This window comes from Podospora anserina, chromosome 6, assembly GCF_000226545.1.
Source record: "Podospora anserina S mat+ genomic DNA chromosome 6, supercontig 2".
In the NCBI taxonomy this organism is placed as follows: Eukaryota; Fungi; Ascomycota; class Sordariomycetes; order Sordariales; family Podosporaceae; genus Podospora; species Podospora anserina.
In genome coordinates, this window is record NW_001914857.1 from 1,903,616 (window position 1) to 1,920,855 (window position 17,240).

The following is a 17,240-nucleotide window of genomic DNA, read 5'->3' on the forward strand; positions in this document are numbered from 1 at the left end:
GTAGGTGTGGTATAAAATTTTTTGATATATATATATATATATATGTATATATATGTGTATGTATGTGTGTGTGTGTGCATGTGTGTGTGAGAGAGAGTGTGTGTGTGTGTGTGTGGTTTTTGGTGTTGTTGTGTTTAGATAGAGAGAGAGAGAGAGAGAGAGAGAGAGAGAGAGAGAGAGAGAGAGAGAGAGAGAGAAGTGATAAGTGTACTTACAACAAGCAGGTTCCAGGTTGTTGGGGGCGTTCGTAACTGAGCTGCCTCATCCTTGTGTCAAGCTAAGCTCCTGGCTCCAAGGGGAGGTGGGGTTGCTTGGAGCTCCACCCGCCGTGTCCAATGATATCCATGTGTTTCTTACAGCCTCGTTGTTGCAAAGCCACCGCACTATGTCGGCTTAGAGGATCAAAACTTCTGCCTATGTCAGGATCATGATATATGTATTCTTTTATGTCACCTCCCTACCCAATACCTCACTATATAGGTACTGCCCATCATTTTATATATACCTTCCTTTTTAGTATCCACATGACACCCCCCACATTCCACATACTCCCCATCATATCCTCCCGTCAGCCTTCCCATCGCCCACCACCCCATTTTTCTTCTCCCCATTTCCAACAACCTTCTCCTCCCTCTCAACCTCCACCCCCGAGATAAACACCCCGCTAACCGGCTCCAAAGCCGCCACAAACACACACAACAAGCTCGCAATCACAAAGTGGCTGATCGTGCTCCCAATCTCAAGCCACGACCCTTCATCCTTGACCACCCAAAAGAAATAGAGCGTCAACACGTCACTGACCGCCATAACCGTCATAAACAGCGCCGAGGGCGCAACCCCCAGCCTCTTGTTCAGAATCCCAAGATTGGCCGAAATCAGAGCAAATGGAATCATCAACTTCAAGATCAACAGAGCGCCTTGCGAAAAGGGGTCAAAGATGGGAATGAGCCGCAGCACCGACTCGAGAGAGAAGGAAGAGACAGAGGCGACGTTTCCGGTGGAGAAGAATGCTGACTGGATGAGCACTAGGAAGAACAGCGAGGTGCGGAGGTCGGGAAGAGTCAGAGGGCGGTGGTCGATGCCCTCGGGAGATGGTGGTGGAGGGGGCGAAGCGCGGTAGATGGCGTGCTCGAGTCTCACCCAGCTGACCAGCACCGCAGAGAAAGCCACGTAGAAGAGGCCTTCATACGAGATGGTCAAGATGACAAAGGTCGGGGCGCAGGTGAGGAAGATGATGAGCAGCCGATGGAGGTAGTGCGTGTTCGACTCATTGCTGGGTACAAGCTTATAGGCCAGAGGCATCAGAAGAGACAGCACCAGGACAACCCAGCCTATGATTTGGTTGCCTCGAGGAAGGCCTTGTTTGGCCTGCAGCGAGAGTGCGCTGGAGCGCGTGACAACCATGGCCAAGGCTGTGAGGCCAATTTGGACGCCCACAAGGGTGCGGGAGAAGTGATTTTGCGTTGGCGAGGCTTGTTCGGTAGGGCGGGAGAAGTCGGCGAGGATATAGTCTTCAAACATCAGATAAACAAGGCCGATAAGAACCATAATACCGCCACCGCCAACACTGATGAAGGGTCAGTATCGCTCAAGAAGTGGCTGGAGGGAGGGATACGAACATTTGATTAACATCCTCGGTCTTCATGGCCGGGAGTAATGTGAATGTGCTCATGGCCAGGCATGAGAGGAACCATGTGGCGGACAGAGCAGCATGCTCTCGCAGGAAAGAAAATCCATAGGCGATAGGCCAGAAAGCGCCAATTGCATAGAGACCAGTCAAGATCTCACGGTGAATGTATCCCAGCGCCTATATGAGTTAGCATCAGGATGATTTGGGTGAGGGAAGACCGAGAAACATACCAGTGATACGATGATTGCAATGTAAATTGCCGTGTTGAACAAAAGCGAAACAACACTTGCGCCCGACTTTACGTGGCCGAACAGTTGCTTGCCCCCCGCTGCAATACTTTCCCGTCGAGCATAGACCCCCTCCCAGAAGAATACTGGGAAGAAAGCATAGAGATAGTAGGTAGGGGGCGACTTGGAGATGACGAAGGAGGCGTAAAGAGCAACCAGGATAGACGAGGCGACGACAGTGCCACCCAGTGTTCTGGAAGGCTTCACCTTTCCGTGCAAGACATGCAAATCAATGACAGTCGTCAGAGCATATGCCATCCAGCCAAAGTACCCGATGGTGATCAAAGCTCGCAAGAACAGCCAGTCATATCTCTGGAGGTATTTGAGACCACCGAGCCCGATTTTCATCAGGGCGGCAGATTCCTCAATCGCCTCCTCATAATTTCCACTCCTAATAAGCTTCTTGACGTCGGCAACGCGACGTTCAGCCGTAAGACCGTTCTCGCTCAGCGGCTTATAAGGTCTGTACCTGAGCTCGGTAGCCATTTTCTGTTCCTCCTTGACGCGATACTGCTCCAGGACACCCTGAGCATTAACAAGCGATGCCTTGGCCTTTTCTTTCAAATCGGCCGCAAGGAAAGGTAACGGCAACTCGCCCACCGAGTTTGCGGGAAACTCGACCCCAATAAGATAAGCCATGAGCGCAGCAACGTCCGCCTGCGCAACATCGTGCCTCCTGACGTGGTCGAGATTCCAGTCCGAAGAGTACTCGTCATGTCCAGGGGCCACCCCTCCAGGGTACAGCTCAGGCTTGGCAACCCCTGAGCCCCAAGAAATCAAGGGAGTTCGCGTGTTGTCCGGATGGCCGTCGCCGTGGCTTCCCCAGTCACTCATACCATGGTCGGCCGTGAACACAAATGCCGTCCTGCCGTCGCGATAGAAATCTTCGATCAACTCGGTAATTTCCTTTACGCCTTGGTCCACCACCTTGATATTATTCAGGTACTCCTTGGAATACGGACGGTGGAAGTGACCGGTGGTATCCAATCCCAAAAGATGCAGGAAGAAGACAATCCTGTCTTGTCGCAGCGCATCACCGAGCGTCTTGTTCGTCTTGGCCTCGGCGAACAGCTCCTTAACATGGTCGAATACCCAAAGATCCAAAACAAGAGCATCGCTCGAAAAGTCCTCCATTTCATGGCCGTACATGTAAGCATCAACCCTCCCAGGAACAGCACCGTGCTCAAACATTGGCAAAATATCGGGACTACCCCAACTCCAAGTATGTCTGCTGCGGTTGAACACGCTGTCAAAGTTGACCGGGTTCATCTTCCAGCCGGTGGTGACAGCCGAGACATCTTCGTAGAGACCTGCAATAAGCGCAACATGGCCTGGTCTGGATTCGGTGGGAACGCGTGTGTGGGAAACACCAAACGTGCCTTTCTCGAGGATCTTGGATCGCAGAAAAGGGGCCAGGGGTCTTGGCACAAGGTCGTTGTCGGATTTCGGGTAGGGCTCGGGGTGGGACTGAAATGCTTTGTCGGCGCGCAATCCGTCTCCTAGAAAGTACACATTGTGTAAGTTGAGAGACTTGACAAGAAAGGGGCCAGTCGAGTGTACGTACCCACAAACAAAACTAGACGATCCGCAGGCGCTCGCTGCGATGGTGGCCTTTCGACTTCGAACAGGCGCATTCCCGAGACGATGGGACTGACGAAGTAAATGTCGAAAATAGAGTAAATGTAGGCAAGGTGAAAAATGACGGCAATTGCTAAAAACCGAAACCGTGGAAACGAAGCCATACTGGTACACGGTGGTGGCCGGGTGCGCCGACCTCGAAAGATGCAAGCTCTGGTAAATTGTTGCAACGAGAGTCGCGAAGCAAAAGAAGGATTAGATCAAAGTGGGCAAAACGATTGAGTACTGGCGCAACATGGCGCAACAACAACAACAACAACAACAACAACAGTCAAAACAGGCGCGATGGAATATGTTGGAGGGGGAAAAATGGGTTCACGGTGGAGGACACTCAACGGTGAACCGTGATGGCTGAAGTCCCCAGGATCAGGTAAGCTTTTGGATGCCGACTGGTGGGTACACCAAACGTTTTCTCGCGCCTCGTTGCATCGGACCGGCTGTCATCTGGACAGGGGTCTTTCAGGGGCTGCAGGCCAGTCAACTGTGGGCAGTGGCTTTATAGTGGATAACGTGACTTCGCGGCACCACTTTACGCTTTCCACAGGAGCAAAAGTCGCGACTTGACGCGTTCCCATCCGGCACCTCATTCACTCCCATCCAACTGCCTCGCCCTTGGATTCATCAGTTTGAATGAAAACAATCACACCAGTCAATCATCATGGACACATATCTCAAATATCTGTCTGAGACCGTTCTCGCGGAGGAAAAGGTGGTATGTACAGGGCATTTCCGGGCTGTTATGGCATTTGACACTTGCTAACATGGACAGGTCGATTATGTTCTGTTGAGCCAGACTCTCCAAGTGCCGGTCAACATTGCCAAGCAGTACGTTTCCCACTCAAGGTTCATTCAGGAAAACTCTACTGATTTGTTGCGACAGGATGCTCTATGAGTTTCACCGGACTCAAAATGCGAAGCGCCCTGGAAGTGTACATGCCACTTATCTCATCTATGGAGTGAAGTACAACACCAATTCTGAGAATGGAGGAGACGAGGACATGCCCGATGCGGACTCGGTGACCGACGTTGTTCCTGTCTACCATCTTCACCTGGTCACAGAGGAGAAGCTCAGAGGTGAGTTTCCAAGCTCCAGCCCGGTGTCACATTCAAGGGCATGTGCTTATTGTCTGTAAGATGTTCTGGCGGAATATGAAGAGGTTGCGACAATTCACGTCTACAGCGTCTCTCCACAACCCGTCAAGGTTTGTTGCTGATTCATCGATGCTCCGAACCAGGACCAAGCTGACACTCTTCTCAGGACATGGCCTTGCTGGCAGATCTCGCGCAAGAGGTCCGCAAAAGTGACAAACAGGTCCCAGTCAGCATAACCAACCCCAATGTGCGCACTCGGGAGCGAAAGGGCCTTGGTCCCAAAGCCGCCACTGCTGCCACGGCTGCTGTCAAGCAACAACCAAAAGCCACTTCAACGGTCAAGGAGGAACCCAAGGTCGCTGTGGAAACCAAGCCAGCTGAGCAAACCAAGCCAGCTGTAAAGACCGAGAAACCTGCAAAGGCCGCAACTTCAGCCCCGGCCAAGAAGCCAGCACCTGCCAGGAGCTCTGGTATCATGGCTGCCTTTTCCAAGGCGACAGCACTGCCCAAGAAAGAAAAATCATCAAAGCCGGCGTCACCAGCTGTCACGGAGACGAACACGCCGGCACTGTCTGACGAAGATGACGACGAAGAGGAGATGCCCCAGCCAAAGGCTCGTCCCAAGCCCGGATCCAAGACCAAGAAACAGAGGGAGGAGGATTTGCGGCGCATGATGGAAGAGGACGATAACGAGGAGGCGCCGGCTTCAGAGAGAGCTGAGTCTCCCGAAGAGCCTGAGCCTGAGCCGATGGAAGCAGAGGAAGAGGCGCCAGAACCTGTCGAGGAAGAGAAGGAGGTTGTTGAAACAACGAGCAACGGGCGCCGGCGTGGTAGGAGAAGAGTGATGCGAAAGAAGCAGATTATGGATGAGCAAGGATACCTTGGTAAGTCCCTACGATCAGTTCTCAACTATCACGAGACTAACAATCTGCCCAGTTACCATCCAAGAACCTGGGTGGGAGTCTTTCTCGGAAGATGAAGCTCCTCCGCCGCCCAAGGTCGTCAAGACCACCAGCTCTGCTTCTTCAACCCAGGGTTCCAAGGCGAAGAAGCCGGCGGCCAAAGGTCAAGGCAGCATTATGTCTTTCTTTTCCAAGAAGGCTTGAATGTGTTTCTAGTAGATGTAACCACGCTTGTCTTAAAAGACGGCCAAATGATTTAATATTCATGAGCATGAACCATACAAATTGACACATGAGATCTCATGTTCAGATGTCAGAAGTGAAGGCTGCATGGGTTCCTGGCTCCGACGACGGTCAGGGGCTCTTCCCCGCATTTGCCGGGATTCCTAGCTCGCCAAGCCTAGGGCTGCAGGAGAGCTGTTTGTTATCTTATCCGGTGTCAGCACAACGTTAACTTCCCCAAGGAATGGTCTCCAAGTCTTGTGCCCGCTGCTCAATTGACACCTTGACAACAACCCTCCGAGTAATTTCCATATCGGAGGTCATCTTTTTGCCTTCTCGTTCTTATAAAAGCATGTGGAGTGTGTTATGATGCGTTGCGATTGTCCCTGAGCCAGCCCGTCATCGGTTTCACCCCACCATAAACCCCGATTGTTCACAGAAGCGCAAGAGTGCGCGCGGCAACGATGGCTCAACTTCGATGGAGCTATCTCTTGCTGCCGTTGCTGGCATTTGACTATGCGCCAGCATCGGCAACAGTTGGAGATTACGCGAACCAAGAGCCGCTGACGCACAAGTTTGACAAGTCGGCTTGTCCAGACTACGCCCACTACGCTACCTATCCCCAGTAAGGCAATTTCTCAGCAGCTCCATGATTGCTTGGACACAGGTAGAAACTAAGCATTCCCACCACAGCGGACCATACTCCAAAGGACCCCTCGAACTCCCCTTCCAAAGACCCGACCCACGATGCCGAACATTCCAGTCCGACGCAATCGAAAAGGTCATCAAGGACGTCACCTCTCGGATGAAAGACCCAGACCTTGCGCGCCTGTTTGAGAACGCTTTCCCTTCCACGACAGACACGACGGTCAGGTTCCATACAGACGGAAAAGACGAAAAGATCAAGAAGAAGCTCCAGGAGAGAGAAAAGGGGAACAGCTTCCGGGAGGATGGCGAGTGGGAAGGGCCGCAGTCGTTCATCATCACGGGGGATATCATTGCTGAGTGGTTGCGGGATAGCACCAACCAGCTTAAGCCGTATCAACCCCTTGCGCTGAAGGATCCGGCGATCTACACTCTGATTCTGGGGGCGATCAACACCCAGAGCGAATATGTCATCCAGAGCCCTTACTGCAACGCGTTTCAACCACCGCCTATTTCGGGACTGCCGGTGAGCATGAACGGCCAGGACGACACGGTTCACCCGGTATATGAACCGAACGTTGTGTTTGAGTGCAAATACGAGCTTGACTCTGTCGCGCACTTTTTGGCGTTGGGCAATGAGTTTCATAAGCAGACGAATAGCAAGGAGTTCATCAACCCCCGCTGGCGGAAGGCTGTGAGGAACGTTCTGAGGGTGTTGGAGTCGCAGAGCCAGCCGACGTTTGATTCTGCCACGGGGGGGTACAGGTTGAACGAGTATACTTTCCAACGGAGGACCAATACCGGGACGGAGACGCTTAATCTTCAGGGTGTGGGGAATCCGCTGAATAATGGGACTGGGCTGGTGAGGTCTGCGTTCCGGCCCAGTGATGATGCGACGATTTTTGGGTTTTTCATCCCGGCTAATGCGCAGATGAGTGTTGAGCTCGGGCGGGCGGCGGCTGTGCTGAGGAAGACGGGGGATGGGGGTGATAGGCTGCTTGCGGAGGAGATGGAGGGGTACAGCAAGAGGATGAGGGAGGGAATTTGGGAGCATGGGGTTGTTACGCATAGGAAGTATGGCAGGGTTTTTGCTTATGAGGTTGACGGGTTTGGGAGTGCGTTGATGATGGATGATGCGAATTACCCGTCGCTTTTGGCGCTGCCGTTGATGGGGTTTGTTGGGGTGGAGGATGAGGTGTATCAGAATACGAGGAGGATGTTGCTGGAGAAGGAGGGGAATCCGTATTATTTGAAGGGGAGGGACTTTAGGGGGATTGGGGGGCCGCACATTGGGTTGCAGAACGCGTGGCCGATGAGCTTGTTGGTTCAGGCGAGGACGAGTGGGGATGATGAGGAGATTAGGGAGTGTCTTGGGTTGGTGCTGAGGGGGAGTCGGTTGGGGTTGGTGCATGAGAGTGTTGATGTTAATTGGGTGACCAGTTATACGAGGAGTTGGTTTGCGTGGGCTAATGGGGTGTTTGCCGAGACGGTTTTGGATCTGGCGAGGAGGAAGCCCGAGTTGATTTTTGAGGATGGGAGGCCGTATGAAATATCGTGAGGGTGGCTTCTGGGGTTTGATTCGGCTTGGTTATCTCTCTTGTTCTTCTTCTTTTCGGATAGCATTGGGCATTGGTGACTGGTTATCATATCATTCAGAGGCAGCTGTGATGGCTGGAGTCTTGTATACCTTGGCTACTTTCTCGACTCGTAAGAAATGACGATATTATTCTCCCGACGCACAACAGCAGGGTTATGGAATTCAGCGGTACGTTGGAAACAAATTCGAGCTGGCGTCTGCCGTTTGCGACCATGAGAGGGGCTGAAGGAAAGCTGATGGTCATGTCAGATCACCTCGGTCAGCCTGACCATCAAGGTACCCATGAAGAAGAGGGAAATGTGCTCGGGAACGACAACAGAAGCCGCTGCCAACATGTATTCGCGGGCAGTGTGATGAGTTGGTGAGAAAAACAAAGTAATTAATTTTACTGTTCGTTTATCATTACTCCTCCCTGTTCCCTTTCCACTCAGACAAGCCTTCATCAATTCAGCGTAACGCCCCCCTTCTAGCCCGTCATATCAACATCCCCATCATCATTCCCCCCCCTCCTCGCAACAACCGCCTCCGCCTCAGCCTCCAACTGCGCATTCGGATCCCCAGCATCACTCGTGCTCAAAATCCTGCTCCGTTGAACTCCCCCATCCGGCGAACTCCCAGCCCCATTGGCAGCGACCTTGTGTTTCTTCCCATTGGGCATCCCCCCCTCAGGCTGATCCCCACTCGGTTTATCCCCGCCCTTGACCCTCGTTCTGGCAGCAGCGGCTTTGCCTTTGACGTCCTTGTAGGAGGTCGTCTTGGGGACCACGTCCTCGAGGAATTCCAAGTTGTCCTGGTGGGCGACGGCGTTGGCAATGTCTTTGTACTGGATGTTTCGGCGGGGTTTCCGTTCGAGTTTTGTTTTCTCCTGGGCTTGTTCGGCGAGGTACTGGACGAACATTTCGGTCGCGAGGGTGATGACGAAGGCTGCGTTGTTGGAGCAGACTTGGATGTCGGGGTCTTGGGCGATGATTTTTTTGACGCGGGTGAGGGGGAGCTGGGTTTGGCCGGTGACTTCCTTGCGGGGGGGGATGGCGGTGGTGTTGTAGGGCATCTTGATGAGATGGGGAGTGAGGGTTGGCGAGATGGAGGATTCGGTGTGGTGAGGGTGGTTACTTCTCTTGAACTGTGTCTCTGAAAAGAAGCATTGGCGCTTCGGGTGAAGCTGGTATGAATTGGCCGTCGTTGCTGATCAGACTGATACCTGATGATGTGAATGAGGCTGTCGTCAAGTCAAAAGATCAAGACACGGCGCGTGAGACGCGATCAAAGGGTCCATGGCGCGCGCATCCAATCAAATCCACAGGCCTCAAAGAGAGGCGTCGTTGAGAACCCCACCGAAAGCTGCCAGGGACGAACGAGTTGAATTAGCGGCTGAGCCAAGCCTTTTTCCAGGCGGGGGGGACCCCTCTGATTGAGAGCCGCCGAGTCCACCACACCACATGTCATCAGCCTTGTAGCGACGCAATCGCGATCACCAGCCTCCTCTTGATTTCCAAGTCAACCACCTAATGACCCAAAGACCGCCAGCGACAAACAGGTGGCCCGGGGCGCCATGAATCCGCAATCACGATCGACGTCCTACTCGTCGACCCTAGCACCACGAGCAGTGCGACGCCCGTCCGTCAGCTCGAGACTGTCCTTTGCGGTTTCCAACGCCGAGAGGGGGGAGAACAGTAATGGCCAGGGGATGGCGGTGCAACACCAGATAGAGGAGGAGATAGCAAAGATCAAGCGCTACGAGGTTGGTGGTCCTCTCCTCGTTCACGTTCGTGGACCATTAGCTAACATCTTCTTGTGTGCTTAGGATTTCACAACCATCGGTATGCTCCTCCCAACCCTCATGACCATGGGCGCATTGCCAGCACTGACCAAACTCGGAAAACAGACTGGGTGCAAGACGCCGCCCGCGAACAACTACGCAGAAAGTCACGAAGGAAACGAACCGCGGGTCTCTACGACACAGGCCGATTCGACTGGAAGCAGAGGATACTAGAGTCTTACGAGGCAGCACAGGGATGGATCGTCGTAACCATCATCGGCGCCGCTATCGGCCTCAACGCCGCCCTTCTCAACATCATCACCGAATGGCTTTCCGACATCAAGCTTGGGTATTGCAAGACGGGGTTCTACCTGAACGAAAACTTTTGCTGTTGGGGGGAAGACAACGGGTGCGCCGACTGGCATAGGTGGACGGGGTTTGAGCCAGTGAATTATGTTATTTATATCATATTTGCGGTTGGTGTTGACGGGATGCCTTTGTGCTCTGAAATTATGCTGACTGGGGGACAGATTTGTTTCTCTTTTACGGCAGCGACGCTTGTCAAGTCATACGCCCCCTACGCGGCTGGATCGGGCATCTCAGAGATCAAATGCATCATCGCAGGCTTTGTCATGAAGGGCTTTCTTGGTTTCTGGACCCTCCTCATCAAATCCATCGCCTTACCTCTCGCCATCGGTTCTGGTCTCTCGGTTGGAAAAGAAGGGCCCAGCGTCCACTACGCCGTCTGCACGGGCAACGTCATCTCGAGAATGTTTACCAAGTACAGACGAAACGCCTCCAAAACCAGGGAGATCCTCAGCGCGTGCGCCGCGGCAGGTGTGGCGGTTGCTTTTGGCAGTCCCATCGGAGGTGTGCTCTTCTCTCTTGAAGAGATGTCTAGTTACTTCCCCCTCAAGACAATGTGGCGCAGTTACTTTTGCGCTCTGGTCGCGACGGCTGTTCTCGCGGCCATGAACCCTTTTCGTACTGGACAGCTGGTTATGTTCCAGGTCAAGTACGACAGGACGTGGCACTTTTTCGAGGTGGTGTTTTACATCATCATTGGGATCTTTGGGGGGTTGTATGGTGCTTTTGTCATGAAGTGGAACCTGAGAGTGCAGGCGTTTCGGAAGAAGTACCTGTCCAACTACGCCATCTTGGAGGCGACACTGCTGGCGGCCGCGACGGCGATTGTCTGCTACCCCAACGCGTTTCTGAGGATTGAGATGACGGAGAGCATGGAGATTTTGTTTTTGGAGTGTGAAGGCGCGGAGGATTACCACGGGTTGTGCGAGCCGGATCATCGGCTGAGGAACGTGGTTTCGTTGTTGGTGGCTACGGTGGTGAGGGTTTTCTTTGTTATTATCTCGTATGGGTGCAAGGTGCCGGCTGGGATATTTGTGCCGAGCATGGCGATTGGGGCGTCGTTTGGGAGGACGGTGGGGATTATCGTGCAGGCGTTGCATGAGGCGAATCCGGGGAGCGTGTTCTTTTTGACGTGCCAGCCGGATGTGCCGTGCATCACGCCGGGAACGTATGCGTTTTTGGGGGCGGCGGCAGCATTGAGCGGGATCATGCATATCACTGTTTCGGTGGTGGTTATTATGTTTGAGCTTACGGGGGCGCTGACTTACATCCTTCCGACGATGATTGTCGTCGGGGTGACCAAGGCAGTCAGCGAGTTGTTTGGGAAGGGGGGGATAGCGGATAGGATGATTTGGTTCAGCGGGTTTCCCTATCTTGACAACAAGGAGGACCACAATTTTGGGGTGCCCGTGTCCCACGCTATGATTGCGGATGTGGTGTCGATCCCTTCGACGGGTCTCACGCTCAAGGCGGTGGAGCGACTCCTCTCCAAGGACTCTTACCAAGGTTTCCCAATTGTGGACGACGAAAACAACAAGATCCTGCTAGGTTACATTGGCCGGACGGAGCTCTGCTACGCGGCTGAGCGCGCGAGGAAAGAGAGGACCCTTTCGCCTCTGGCAAAGTGCACCTTTGCTCCTCGGACTAACATCGAACCAATCCCGACAATCTACGCCCCGGCCACCCCTTCTTCGTCTTCCGCTCCATATGGGGAGCAACACGAACCAGACTACAGCACCTCGACCCAGACGACGATTGATTTCTCGCCTTATATCGACCTCACGCCCTTGTCGGTCCACCCTAGGTTGCCGTTGGAGACGGTGATGGAGCTGTTTCGAAAGATTGGCCCGAGGGTGGTGCTGATCGAGCATAGGGGGCGCCTGATGGGGTTGGTCACGGTGAAGGACTGTCTGAAGTATCAGTTCAAGGCTGAGGCGGCAGAGCATGGGGAGCGGGAGAGGGAGATGCTGGGGATTGAGGAGGAGGGGCAGGAGAGGGTTTGGGAGGTTATGAGGGGGGTTGCGGGGTGGGTCAGTGACAGGGTGTCGGGGTGGAGTGGGGGGAGGGTTAGGTTGAGGGATAGCTGGGAGGGGAGTAGGAGGCAGGAGGCAGGGGGGATATTGGAGGGGACGGAGATGGAGCTTGATGAGGGGGGTGGGGGGTTGGAGCAGGATGGTGAGGATGATGATGGTGGTGGGGGAACGAGGCGGAGGGGGAGTACAAGGAGGTGATGTGCGGTTATGAATCTAGAAGAGATGTGTGTATGATGTATGTGTAAGGCGTTTTGGGAAACGGGGTGGGTTTTTTGGGTTATCACAACAAATATTGTGTTTGGGTAATGGGAGGTGCGGGAGATGGGATGGGGGTGTATTTAGCGCTTTATTTTGCGCAATGGAAGATAGAAATCTAGTCGCACTGTCAAAGTGCGTTGTTACACAAGGACGGACCCATTTGTTTGGCGGAAAAGGGGGGCCCGGGGGGGAGCGGATGCGGGACCGGAACGGAACCGCGCCCGGTGGTAGCCGCCACTTGCCCCCCCTAGAGCACGGCATGAGATTGTGGTCCAATCATTTGGTTCGGGGAAGACGGAGGTTCGACAAGGGGTTTCAACATGGCATAGAGATTTCTACCCTTGCTCCCTGCTGGGGAGCTTGATTGTAGGTAGAGACATCACTGAAACCTCTGACGCCGTTTCGATTTCAGCCATCCTACCGTCCCTTTGCCTATCACTCGCTGTCTCACCGACGAGTGGCAGAGATGAAGATGTTCGTGACCGTATCTTGTGTTCAGCCAGTCGGCCTGTGCTTTGCATTGGCGTCGTGTTGGCTGGATGCAAGACGAACCTTGACGGTGCATGGAAACTCTAGGTGGAAAAGGTCGTACAGCTGACCAAATGTAGTTTTTCAGGGTCTCCTTGCGAGACGTTACCCAACACCATCTGCCTATCGTAAAGACCTGCATGTTTTCGTGGTGTTCATCTGAACAATGGCCTTGTCAAGACCCGTTCGGACCATGGTGAACACATCAAGCGATCAACGGGTATTGGACAGAAGGTCCGTGCCACCTTCAAAGACTCCAACGCCGGCCCACCCGATTGATAGAGTGACGACACCAACATTCTTGAAGTTGGTCCTCCAACTTGCTTCCACCTCCCATGCCACCCTTAATACCATCGCGAAACCACCAGAAATCCAACACGAACAAGGTTTCGGCTGTGGTTTTCGTTTTCTGACGCTGGCTGCTGTATCCGACGATATTTGGGCTCTCCGACTTGGAATAACGTAAAGAAACGGGTCACATGGTCTGGTTAGCCGTGCCACCCCTCCAGATGACCCACCGAGATCGGTGCCAACCGGCAGGATAGCGCCGCTGTGGTTCAACCACCCCCGGGGTGACTGCCTCCCAGTTGGAAGTCCCTTCCACCGCCATTTTGTCCTTTTCAACATCCTCAAACCCCATCCTTTATCCTATCTATCGACCCTCAAGACTCCTCTGAACAACCACAAGACATCAACAACATCCTTATTGATTGTTGACCATCCTTTGGACTATCATCCCCTCTGTGAATCTTATTGCCGGCCATCCCGTTGAGCTCCACACCAACGGACAGTATCGGAGCCCTTCCAACCCGTCAACCATCTTGCAACGTGTTCCTCCCAAGTCGCAGTCCGCTTCGCAATCTTCAGTATGGCGGTTGGTATCGTTCAGACTGTCCGCCCTGGCACCCTGGCTGCCTTTGAGTGCAGCCTCAATGTCGACGTGAACCGCTTCGACAGGCTGGTCCTGGCACTCAAGGAAGCTCTAGGACCATCATCTGGTCTGACGTCGGACGATGTGGACGTCGAGTTCCTGACCAAGCTGATGAAGGACTACAAGTCCGACGAGAGGGAATGGGCCAAGTTCGCCATGGGCGACGCTAGCAGAGGATACACTAGGAACCTAGTGGACGAAGGCAACGGCAAGAGCAACTTGGTATGTCTCCCCGCCCAGTGTTGACCCCTGACGGGAGGGTTTGTTTACTTGCCCCTGAGCAATTGACTGATTGGACGAAAACAGCTTGTTCTCGTGTGGTCTCCTGGAAAGGGGAGCCCCATCCATGACCACGGCAACGCGCATTGCCTGATGAAAATCCTCCGCGGCGACTTGACAGAAACGAGATATGCCTTTCCCGAGGCGGGTGAGGAGGAGGAGAAGCCAATGAAGGTGATATCGGAGAAGGTGTACAAGGAGAACCAGGTAGCATACATGGCCGATGAGCTCGGTGTACACAGGGTCTGGAACAGAAGCAGCGACTTCGCTGTCTCACTTCACTTGTACACGCCACCAAATGTTGCGAAGGGGGGTTGCCATATCTTCAATGAAGAGACAGGGAAGAAAAGCCACATCAAGAACTGCGGGTACTACTCGGCGTATGGAAAGAAGTTGTGAGAAAGGGGAGGCTGTTGTTGTCATGGGAATAATAAGGGAAGCCGGCGTTTGGTTGTCAGCACTTGCTGCTCGGAGTTGGAGGGATTTGCTTTTGGATAATGATCATGACCACACCAAGTAGCGTAGTGATAATGCAGACTGATTTGACAATGAGAGATGTACTTCCCTATGAACTGAACATTGTTGTTGTTGTCCTCGACTGTTGAAGCGTGCCATCGTGATGTGGATAATGGTCCAAAGGAGGAAGTGGCTCTCGGGGTACTGGTTGTCAAATGCTGGATGAGTGTCGCATCGCAACAAAAGGGGTACCGATGGAATACAGGGGAAAGGGAGACATCTCCAGGCGGTCGCAGGTGCTGTAGAGAAGAGGAAATAGGGAGAAAAGGAGGAGAAAGGGTCGATGTCGTCGACACCTCAAGGCCATGCTCTTACAACCCATCCATTTTGGGACTAGCGCGGATTGCACCATCGATTGCCAATGAGAAACAGACCCACTCTGGGGCACCCTTCACCGTGGGCTGTCACGGGACTCGGCACGTGTTTCCTTCGAGGCATCTGTCATTCACCGTTCAGTCCTGAGCGGCTTCTTTGAGGAATCCATGGCCTCAGCACAGTCTGTTGAATCAGTATGCATATGCCCCTCCCGTGGATTCATCATAGCCACGACCGTGGTGACGATGTCTTCTTCGTCGTCTACTCTCGGGATCTTCGGCTTAACTCGGGGGGAACGACTTGCTCAGCGTCGCAGGATCAGTTCTTATAGATCCTTCTAATGCGATGCTACGCACTTCGAAATGAACCAGCAAGTCTTCCAGCATGCACGGTTCTCGAGTCCGATTGTTCACCAGCGCAAACTTCTCCTCGTGAGCCGGAGGGAATGAAGCCGGTCCAGGGCTCCCGTCTTTCTTACCTTCCTATCTGACCGGGTTGTGTAACCCATCACCAAGTACCGATCTGTGCCGTCCGATGTGCCTGACTTCGGATGTTGCTGTCTCGTTTTATCTGACACTTGCGTTACCCACAAACGGTTTCTCCCACGTTTACCAGCTACGCAGGAGTACAGACTACGCCAATCAAGCCGCGTTCAAACAAAGCCTTGTTCCTGGTGGCTGGTTACCTGGCAATAAAACAGGTCCTGGGCCCTGTGGAAGCTAATGTTCCGCGTGTCACTCCAAGTCGAGACACCGCCATGCTTTTGAACGAAACAGTGGATTTCATTCTCACTTGAGCGGTCTGGAGCAAGGCTCTTTCTGGATCCTCTCCAAGAAGTGATCGCTGGTGGACAACTTGGGGATGGTTGACTGAGGCACAGCACTTTGCGTCAACCAGTCGGACAGCCCTTAGATTTCTGCAACCCGACGCAGCCTACCTTATTTTCGCACTTGTCTGTTTGCATGACACCTTTGCCGCAGAGACGCAGCGGCGATCGTGAGGAAATCGTCCAAGAGCCCATCGTTCATCCCGAAGCGCCGCAGCCGGGGCCCCTCTGCTCAGCATAGCACCCGTGGCACCCGGACCGGCAGTGTGTAATCTGACATATGTCCATACTTGAACGGACTTGCTTCTACATTGTTCGTTGACAGCCACATTTACACAACTATTTGTTCCTGACCCACATGCTTCCGCCTCGTTCTGGTGTGTCACTTCAAACTTGGCGATGAGGATATTGGGCATATCTTGAGACTTCAAGATGGCGGCAGAGGATCCCCATGCTCCGGAGAACGAGATCGACAGCCTGACCCCTCTACCGCTGGATCACCGTCGAGGTCTCTGGGGTGTTTCCGTCCTGGCCGGCCTGTCGTTTGTTTCTTCTACGGTTCTCCTCGTGTATCTCACCGTCAAGCTCGTGCGATGGCACCTCAAGCAATGGAGATTGGAACGGCAACAGTCTACAGACGCTCAGGCACCTTCGTCGATCGATCTCACGCTTGGGCTTGCAGAGCGACATTTCTTTCCACCGTGCAGGAGGAACAACAGCCGCGGCAGAGAGAATGCCGAGTCGACACCACGCAAGAAGGCATACCCAAACCAGTTCCTCGTCTTGGTTTATAACCTTCTCCTGGCCGATATCCACCAAGCCAGCGCTTTTTTGCTGAACGCAGTCTGGTTAGGAAGAGATGGTATCATCGTTCACACTCCCGCGTGCTGGGCTCAGGGATGGCTTGTTTCCACCGGCGACCTCTCGTCAAGCTGCTTCATCACCGCCATCGCCGTCCACACCTATCTGGCAGTAGTCCGGAACTACACCCCTCCGCAACGCGCAGTTTACGCCACCGTTATTGGGCTCTGGGTGTTCAACTACCTCGTGGCGGGTCTGGGGGTTATCATCACCAGGAACGGAGCAGACGGCGGGGGGTTGTACGTTAGAGCCGCAGCCTGGGTAATCCCCCCCTGCCTCCCCGCGGGAAAAAAGGGGAAAGGGGGGGTTGTGTTTTTTACAACCCGCTAGTTCTGTTTTTATATTTATTACTTTTTCTACTGTTTGTTCTTCCTCTACCTTTGGTATCTTTGTCTCTCTATTTCTCTCCTCCGCGCTTTACATTTCTCTCTTTTTATCTCTGCCTTCAAAATCCCACACCGAAAAGTACACTAACTCGTTCCCATCCAAAACCACTTTTATCCAACCAGCAACAAAAAGCGTTTTTCCTTTATCCCCTAATCTAAATAATCTCCA

The 17,240-nt window shown here is 53.3% G+C and overlaps 8 protein-coding genes across 8 annotated transcripts; 5 read left to right on the forward strand and 3 right to left on the reverse strand.

Moving 5' to 3' along the window:
• Positions 1 to 555: 555 nt before the first annotated feature.
• On the reverse strand, positions 556 to 3,659 carry PODANS_6_1250 (uncharacterized protein; the record flags this gene model as incomplete). Its single annotated transcript, XM_001910347.1, has 4 exons — positions 556 to 1,567; positions 1,620 to 1,807; positions 1,861 to 3,416; positions 3,482 to 3,659. 4 exons carry the CDS (start codon positions 3,657 to 3,659, stop codon positions 556 to 558), a joined length of 2,934 nt encoding a protein of 977 aa, XP_001910382.1.
• Positions 3,660 to 4,213: 554 nt separating this feature from the next.
• PODANS_6_1245 (uncharacterized protein) lies at positions 4,214 to 5,626 on the forward strand (the record flags this gene model as incomplete). Its single annotated transcript, XM_001910348.1, has 5 exons — positions 4,214 to 4,267; positions 4,325 to 4,380; positions 4,436 to 4,629; positions 4,690 to 4,757; positions 4,814 to 5,626. 5 exons carry the CDS (start codon positions 4,214 to 4,216, stop codon positions 5,624 to 5,626), a joined length of 1,185 nt encoding a protein of 394 aa, XP_001910383.1.
• A 609-nt stretch (positions 5,627 to 6,235) lies between these two features.
• On the forward strand, positions 6,236 to 7,974 carry PODANS_6_1240 (uncharacterized protein; the record flags this gene model as incomplete). The annotated part of the gene is made up of 2 exons (XM_001910349.1): positions 6,236 to 6,396; positions 6,465 to 7,974. The coding sequence occupies 2 exons, from the start codon at positions 6,236 to 6,238 to the stop codon at positions 7,972 to 7,974; spliced, it is 1,671 nt and encodes a 556-aa protein (XP_001910384.1).
• A 505-nt stretch (positions 7,975 to 8,479) lies between these two features.
• On the reverse strand, positions 8,480 to 9,064 carry PODANS_6_1230 (uncharacterized protein; the record flags this gene model as incomplete). The annotated part of the gene is made up of 1 exon (XM_001910350.1): positions 8,480 to 9,064. The coding sequence occupies one exon, from the start codon at positions 9,062 to 9,064 to the stop codon at positions 8,480 to 8,482; it is 585 nt and encodes a 194-aa protein (XP_001910385.1).
• Positions 9,065 to 9,565: 501 nt separating this feature from the next.
• Positions 9,566 to 12,369, forward strand: PODANS_6_1210 (uncharacterized protein; the record flags this gene model as incomplete). Its single annotated transcript, XM_001910351.1, has 2 exons — positions 9,566 to 9,758; positions 9,818 to 12,369. The coding sequence occupies 2 exons, from the start codon at positions 9,566 to 9,568 to the stop codon at positions 12,367 to 12,369; spliced, it is 2,745 nt and encodes a 914-aa protein (XP_001910386.1).
• An 801-nt stretch (positions 12,370 to 13,170) lies between these two features.
• Positions 13,171 to 13,584, reverse strand: PODANS_6_1200 (uncharacterized protein; the record flags this gene model as incomplete). The annotated part of the gene is made up of 1 exon (XM_001910352.1): positions 13,171 to 13,584. One exon carries the CDS (start codon positions 13,582 to 13,584, stop codon positions 13,171 to 13,173), a length of 414 nt encoding a protein of 137 aa, XP_001910387.1.
• A 241-nt stretch (positions 13,585 to 13,825) lies between these two features.
• PODANS_6_1190 (uncharacterized protein) lies at positions 13,826 to 14,566 on the forward strand (the record flags this gene model as incomplete). Its single annotated transcript, XM_001910353.1, has 2 exons — positions 13,826 to 14,110; positions 14,195 to 14,566. The coding sequence occupies 2 exons, from the start codon at positions 13,826 to 13,828 to the stop codon at positions 14,564 to 14,566; spliced, it is 657 nt and encodes a 218-aa protein (XP_001910388.1).
• Positions 14,567 to 16,256: 1,690 nt separating this feature from the next.
• Positions 16,257 to 17,015, forward strand: PODANS_6_1180 (uncharacterized protein; the record flags this gene model as incomplete). Its single annotated transcript, XM_001910354.1, has 1 exon — positions 16,257 to 17,015. One exon carries the CDS (start codon positions 16,257 to 16,259, stop codon positions 17,013 to 17,015), a length of 759 nt encoding a protein of 252 aa, XP_001910389.1.
• Between the last annotated feature and the right edge of the window lie 225 nt (positions 17,016 to 17,240).